At 43.3% G+C, this 7,858-nt stretch overlaps 1 protein-coding gene across 1 annotated transcript in view; it reads right to left on the bottom strand.

Annotated features, from left to right (window-relative positions):
• The window catches only part of SFI1 (SFI1 centrin binding protein), a 122,985-nt gene that overhangs the window by 30,996 nt on the left and 84,131 nt on the right, over positions 1-7,858 (bottom strand). The window contains exon 12 of the mRNA XM_023517675.1: positions 5,693-5,823. Coding sequence (XP_023373443.1) covers positions 5,693-5,823 — 131 coding nt within the window. The remainder of the gene's footprint in view (positions 1-5,692; positions 5,824-7,858) is intronic.

Below are 7,858 nucleotides of genomic sequence, written 5' to 3'. Positions count from 1 at the left end.
CCAAGCCGCTGATTAGGCTTAATCAGACTGTTGGACATCACTGGTCATCAGGAAAATGAGACAATACTTTGTATCCCGCTAGAATGTCTAAAATAAAAAGAATGACAATGCCAAATGTTGGTAAGGATGTAGAGCAAGCAGAATTCTCTCATGTGAATATTCTCATATTTGCATGTTGCTCGTGGAAATATAAAAATGATACAATCTGGGCAGTGCCTGTGGCTCAGTGAATAGGGCGCTGGCCCCATATACTGAGGGTGGTGAGTTCAAACCCGATCCCAGCCAAACTGCAACAACAAAGAAATAGCCAGGCGTTGTGGTGGGTACCTGTAGTCCCAGCTACTCAGGAGGCTGAGGCAAGAGAATTGCCTAAGCCCAAGAGCTGGAGGTTGCTGTGAGCTGTGATGCTACAGCACTCTACTGAGAGTGACAAAACAAGACTCTGTCTCTAAAAAAAAAAAAAAATGATATGACCTATGATGTTAAACAAATACACAGCCTATGACCCACAAGTTCACTGTTAGGTACTCAGCCAAGAGAAATGACTACAAGAGCCATTAAAACAAATGTTCACAGGAGCTTTGTTCAAAATGGACTCAAACTGGAAATGCCAGAGATATGATAATGGATCAACACACGTCGTATTCATACAATAGAATACTACCCAGAAAATAAAAGACTGGACTACCAACAGAACAACATGGCTCGATCTCAAAAACATGATGTTGAAATTTAAACGTCAGATATGAGGCTGGATGTGGTGGCTCAGTCCTATAATCTCAGGCTCTTGAGAGGCTGAGTGGGGAGGAGCACTTGAGCCCAGGAGTTCAAGATCAGCCTAGGTAATAGAGCGAAACTCCATATCTAGAAATATTTTTAAAAATTAGCCAGGTTTGGTAGTGCGTGCCTCCTAGCCACTGGGAGACTAAGGCAGGAGGATTGTTTAAGCCCAAGAGTTTGAAGCTTCAGTAAGCTATGATTATACCACTGTATTCCAGCCTGGGCAACAGAGCGAGACCCTGGTCCTAAAAAAAGCCAGACATAATAAATACTCTATGATCCCATTATATGAAGTTCAAAAATATGCAAACCTAACCTAGGATGACTGAGATCAGAACAGTGGGTGCCTATAAGGGATAAGACTGACTGGAAGAGGCATAAGAGAATTTTCTGGGGTGAGGGAAATGTTCTGTATCCTGACCAGAGGGGGGATTATCCAGGTGTATAATTTATGTAAACTTGTCAAACTATTTACTTAATGCCTGTGCTTTTCACTATATGTAAACTTTATCTCAAAAGATAAACTAGTTTTGTCTTAGTCTCAGTATGTTTTACTAGAGGGGTAACAAATTATAATTTTTAGCCACAATTAATGAGATTCCACCATAAATTCTATCTGTATTTCCAAGACATTAAAGAGTACTCTAAGAGTTGGCCAGCCACGGTGGCTCATGCCCGTAATCCTAGCACTCTAGGAGGCTGAGGTGGGTGGATTGCTTTAGCTCAGTAGTTTGAGACCAGCCTGAGAAAGAGCAAGATTCTATTTCTACTAAAAACAGAAAAATTAGCCAGGCACCGTGGTGGGCACCCAGAGTCCCATCTACTCAGGAGGCTGAGGCAAGAGGATCTCCTGCGCCCAAGAGTTTGAGATTGCTGTGAGCTATGATGACCCTATGGCACTCTATCCAGGGCAATACAGTGAGCCTCTGTCTCAAAAACAAAACAAAACAAAACAAAAAACAAAAACCCTATGAGTATAGAAATACATACTTATTTGGAACTTTAACTTGCTAACTCCAAACCAATCTATAAGTATTTTCTTACCATAAGAGTCATAAATCAATTCCAGGGTCTAGAGAGATAGTTAATAATTCATGCCAGGTACTCTGCTTGTACTTTACACATTATTACCCATTTAGTTTTCATGACAACCCTCCAAATAGGCCCATTATCAAATCATCTCACTTTATATTCAAAGAGATTGAGGCTGAGAGAAACTGATTTGCTCAGAGTCACAGAGCTGGCCGGTGGCAGAGCACAGATCTGACCTCAGGCCCATCCGGCGTCTGAGCCAGACTCTAAATCACTCTTTTCATGAACAAGGCAGACAGGAACTAAGTATTCTTTTTTTTTTTTTTTAGAGATAGAGTGTCACTTTGCATCCTCGGTAGAGTGCTACGGCATCATATCTCACAGCAACCTCCAGCTCTTGGGCTTAGGCAATTCTCTTGCCTCAGCCTCCTGAGTAGGTGGGACTATAGGCGCCTGCCACAATGCCCGGCTATTTTTTTGTTGCAGTTTGCCTGGGGCTGGGTTTGAACCCACCACCCTCAGTATATGGGGCCAGCGCCCTACTCACTGAGACATACACGCCACCCAGGAACTAAGTATTCTTAAAAGATCTATTCAAATGGAAATATGACAAAATCTAGATCAAGCTACTCCTTATCTCCAATTTGCCCTCTACTCTTTTGTTTTCAGAATGTTAGCTCTAAAATCACCCAAGCCTGCTCTCTAGCAAAAATCCTTTCATAGGCTCCTCTTGGCTACTTTGAAGGTACTCTCAATATGTGGTCCCCACAGCATGCAAAATCCAAAAATAAAATAGATCCAAGCATGACTACTTGTAAGTAAAGAAAACAAAGGGGATTGGGTGGCGCCTGTGGCTCAGTGAGTAGGGCGCCGGCCTCATATACTAAGGGTGGCAGGTTCAAACTCGGCCCCACCCAAACTGCAACCAAAAAATAGCTGGGCGTTGTGGCGGGCACCTGTAGTAGTCTCAGCTACTCAGGAGGCTGAGGCAAGAGAATCGCTTAAGCCCAGGAGTTAGAGGTTGCTGTGACCTGTGTGACGCCACGACACTCTACCAAAGGCAACAAAGTGAGACTCTGTCTCTACAAAAAAAAAAGAAAGAAAGAAAACAAAGGGGCGTATGAGTTTTAAATACTAAAACCATTTTTCAAATCAATCCTATACTAGACTATAGTACAGCAGGCAAAGCTGGACTGTTTGCAGGAGAAGCAGGAAGAGGCAAGAGCTGTTCTCCTGTCAACCTCCATTCCCTGCGGCCACTGCCAAAAATTATCCACTGGACTTTGCGCTATGGAGTGTGGTGTTCTGGCTCATCTTCTCAAACTAGCATTTGGAATTGTCTCAATCTTTTTTTGTCTGTTTGGAGACAGAGCCTGAAGCTGTTCCCCTGGGTACAGTGCTGTGCTATCACAGCTCACAGCAACCTCCACTCCTGGGCTCAAGTGAGTCTCCTGCCTCAGCCTCCCAAGTAGCTGGGACCACAGGAGCCCGCCACAACGCCTGGCTATTTTTTGGTTGCAGCCATTGTTGTTTGGTGGGCCTGGGCTGGATTCAAACCCGCCACCTTAGCTGTATGTGGCTGGCGCCTTAGCCACTTGAGCCACAGGTGCCCAGCCGAATTGTCTGAATCCTCTCGATCTGAGACCATTGCAGCTTCCTGCAGTGCACGCCCTCCCAGTCAGCAATCTGTCCTGAGTTGATGCACACTATACCCAGGGTCATGGCCAAAACTGGCACTTTACTAGTTCCACATACCTGCTCAAATATCCATTAATTAATTAATTATCTACCTATAGGATCAGCTCAATCCCCTATAGTGGCCCCCTCAAAAGCTTACAGGAAGCCTCTGGAGATACTTCAATGTTCCCAGCCACTCTCAGCACTAGGACTGAGCTCTGGAAGAACTTGTGGTTGACAGAATTGAGGACACCTGGATCTAACCCTTTGAATCATTTTTCATTTGTTCCTTGTTCATTAGTCTTAGCTCCTCACAAAAATTTCGACTTCCTACAAAGCCATCAACAAGATCTTCCTCTTGATCAAGAAGAGAGCACCTGGACTTTGGAATTGGAGATGTGAATTTAAATCCTGACTCTGAGGCCGGACTCGGTGACTCACAGCTGTAATCCTAACACTCTGGGAAGCTGACATAGGTAGATTGAGCTCACAAGTTCGAGACCAGCTTGAGCAAAATCGAGACCTCCATGTTTACTAAAATAGAAAAACTGAGGTCGGGCATGGTGGTTCATGCCTGTAATCCCAGCACTCTGGGATGCCAAGGCCGGTAGATTACCTGAGGTCAGGGATTTAAGACCAGCCTGAGCTAGAGCAAGAATCAGTCTCTCTACAAAATAGAGAGCATTGTGGTGGGCATCTATAGTCCTAGCTAAAGCAAGAGAATCACTTTAGCTCAAGAGTTTGAGGTTGTTGTGAGCTATGACTCCATGGCACTCTACCCAGGGCAACAAAGTGAGACTCTATCTCAAAAAAAAAAAAAAAAAAGAAAGAAAGAAAGAAAGAAAAAGAAAAACTGAGGCAAGAGGATTGCTTGAGCCCATGAGTTGGGGATTGCTGTGAACTATGATGCCAGGGCACTCTATCCAGGGCAACAGCTTGAGACTCTGTCAAAAATAAAACAAAAAGTAGCTCACACCTGTAATCCTAGCACTTGGGAGGCCAAGGCAGGTGGATTGCTTGAGCTCACAGTCTGATACCAGCCTGAGCCAGATGGAGACCCTGTCTCTAAAAATAGCCAGGTATTGTGGTGGGCACCTGTAGTCCCAGCTACTCAAGAGGCTGAGGCAAGAGGATCACTTGAGCCCGCAAGTTTGAGGTTGCTGTGAGCCATGATGCCACAGCACTCTACCGAGGATGACAAAGTGAGACACTGCCTCAAAAAAAAAAAAAACCTCTGGCTCTGCTACTTACTATCTTTGATCAAGCCATTTATCATTTGAACCTGTTCTCTCAGATCTGCTATGAGAAGGAAATTATTCATGAGAATAATGATGCCATAGGCATAAGAAGTTTACGTATTTGTTCTCTTTCCTCCATCACACAATGACCACCACAGTGGCAGACACACAGTCATTAGTAATTTCTCCATTATGTTCTAATACATAGTAAGGACTTGCTTTAGGCAAGTTTGTCCCCATGGGAACTAAAAAGATGTGGCTCCGCTCCTTTACCTTTCGCATTTTGTTGATGACTAATTTCAAGACTTCAAAATGCCAGGTCTAGCACAACAGGAACTAAGTGTTTCAGGGAAATCACGCTCAAGAATGCCTGCCAAGGTGATATAAGATCCCACCACACTCTGATCCAGAAAGCTAATGGGCAGCTTAATGGACCTCTCAGAGGCTTGTCATGAAGGCTGCAAACAGGCTGTTTTGAAAGCATTTACAATAAAGATGGACAAAGTTTTCCCAGTGGAAATACTGGCTGTCGGCTTGGCGCCTATAGCTCAACCGGCTAAGGCGCCAGCCACGTACACCTAAGGTGGCGGGTTCGAATCCCCAGCCCAGACCCGCCAAACAACAATGATGGCTGCAACCAAAAAACAGCCAGGCGTTGTGGCGGGCGCCTGTGGTCCCAGCTACTTGGGAGGCGGAGGCAGGAGACTCGCTTGAGCCCAGGAGTTGGAGGTTGCTGTGAGCTGTAATGCCTTGGCACTCTACCCAGGGGGACAGCTTGAGGCTCTGTCTCAAAAAAAAAAAAAAAAAGGAAATACTTGCTGTCTTTTCCTGCAAGATGAAAATGAATGAGCCTACATTATTGAAAACTGAAGAACCAAGGTCTGGGTGGCCAGGAAGCTGAAAAGCAAAGCAGATGTTAGACATGAGACACCTGCCCCGGTGCAGACAGGAGCTGCACAGCATACCTGTGAAACCGTGCTGCACTTGCATTGAGGACACTTTCCTGCTGGCTCCATCGCCAGAGTCTGTTCCAAGTGTGGAAGGCAGCAGGCAAGGCTCTCTGCTGGAAGTGACCATCTGCTCTGGCCTGTAGCAGCTAGAGTAAAACAATGAATGGCTTTTGCATATTTTTTTAATATGACTTTTCAGGGTCACACTCTTGAGGGTGGATTGTTCCCTATACAAAAAAAATTGAGGAAAACATGAAAATCATTATTTTCTCTACCTTTGCCAATATGCTAGGTAAAAAATGAAATACAATGACTGAAAATTTTTCACTTTTTAAATTAAACATGGGTTAAGCATCTCATCACACATACGAATGCATATATACAGTAGAACTTCCATAGCTGACCACCTCCCTATATTGACCATCTCATTAAGTTGACCTAATTTTCACACATAAGACATATACCACATATATGTTATCAGTACAGCAGGCCTAGTTCCTTTTCTTGACCACTTCCATATGCTAACCAGTTTGTTATAGTCCCTTGGGTGGTCAACTTATAGAAGTTCTACTGATAATATCCCCCTCATGGCTTAAGTGTTCATACCATTGCCTGTTTTACTATATGTCAGCATTTAACTCAGTGGTATGTACAGGCTCTCTGAACTTCAAAAAATGTTAGTTGATTGTCACGTGTGTTAGAAATATTTTTCCCACCCTATATTATTTGATTTTGTTTGTAGTGTTTACAGTACAGATTCTTTAACTTTTATGTAATCATAAAAGTCTATGCTTTTACTGCCATAGCAGAAGGAAGTCAGTCAGTGGACATAAAAATATACTGTATATGTTTCCATGATCCAAAACTTGGGGGGGAGGAACACATACATATGTGTGGAAGTTTTTTTTTTTTTGTAGAGGCAGAGTCTTACTTTGTCACCCTCGGTAGAGTGCTGTGGCATCACACATTTCACAGCAATCTCCAACTCCTGGGCTTAGGTGATTCTTTTGCCTCAGCCTCCTGAGTAGCTGGGACTACAAGTGCCCACCACAATGCCCAGCTATTTTTTTGTTGCAATTTGGCCAGGGCCGGGTTTGAACCCGCCATTTTCAGTATATGGGGCCGGTGCCCTTACCTACTGAGTCTCAGGCAACGCCTGTGTAGAGGTTTAAAAATCAAGGCTGCAAATTCTCTGATCCTCTTTCATTGAGAAGTGATCTATATCTTCTCTCTTTGAGTCTGGGTAGGATAGTGATGGCTTTCACCAATACAGTATGGATAAAGTATCACTACATGACTTCTGAGGCTTCAGAATGGGCCATACAGCTTTCGTCTCATTCACTGGAACACTCACTTTTGAAGCCCTGGTGTCTGACCACCCCAGGCCACCATGCTGTAAGGAAGCCCAAGCCTCACAAAGTGGCTGTATATATAGGCCCTCTGGTTAACACTCTCAGTTGAGCCTAGTCTTTCAGTGATTCCAGTCCGGAATCTATAAGTTACATTTAAAAAAAAAATTTTTTTTCCAGGTGATTCCAACTCCCTGCCATTAGAATCTTCCCAGCTGAGGCCCCAGTAACCAAGAAGCAGAAATAAGCCATCCCCGGTTTTTGAGCAACAGAATTCTAAAGCATAATAGAGTGGTTGCTGTTTTATACCACTGAGTGTGGGATGATTTTTTACACAGCTATAGGTAACTGGAAGAGTATGCATATGTGTGTATGTGTGAATATATGGGTATGCATACTCCTACCCATATGGAGGCAAAAAAGAGACCAGGTTTACTCACCAAATGTCATCTTAAGAGGTAAGATTTTTTCTTCTTTATGCCTTTCTATACATCCTAAATTTTTGTAATGTCTCTTGCTTTTCTTTTTACTATGGGTATTTTCAAATGTAAACAAATGCTCAAGACCCTGTTATCCAGTTCTAACAGTTAGCAAACACTATGCTATCCTGTACACAGTTGTCCTTCAGTTTTCATGAGGGATTGGTAGTAGGACCCTCCCCCAGAGGATACCAAAATCCATGGATATTCAGATCCCTTAATGTAGTATTTACACATAACCTATGCATACTCATCTATGCTTTAAATCATCTCTAGATTATTTATAATATCTAACACAATGTAAATGCTATGTAAATAATTGTTATTCTGTATATATATATATATATATATAT

The sequence above is a fragment of the Otolemur garnettii genome, unplaced genomic scaffold (assembly GCF_000181295.1).
Source record: "Otolemur garnettii isolate 467f Iridium unplaced genomic scaffold, OtoGar3 scaffold00116, whole genome shotgun sequence".
In the NCBI taxonomy this organism is placed as follows: domain Eukaryota; kingdom Metazoa; phylum Chordata; class Mammalia; order Primates; family Galagidae; genus Otolemur; species Otolemur garnettii.
Note: the sequence above shows the minus strand (reverse complement) of the source record. Positions and strands in the feature narration are given on the sequence as shown.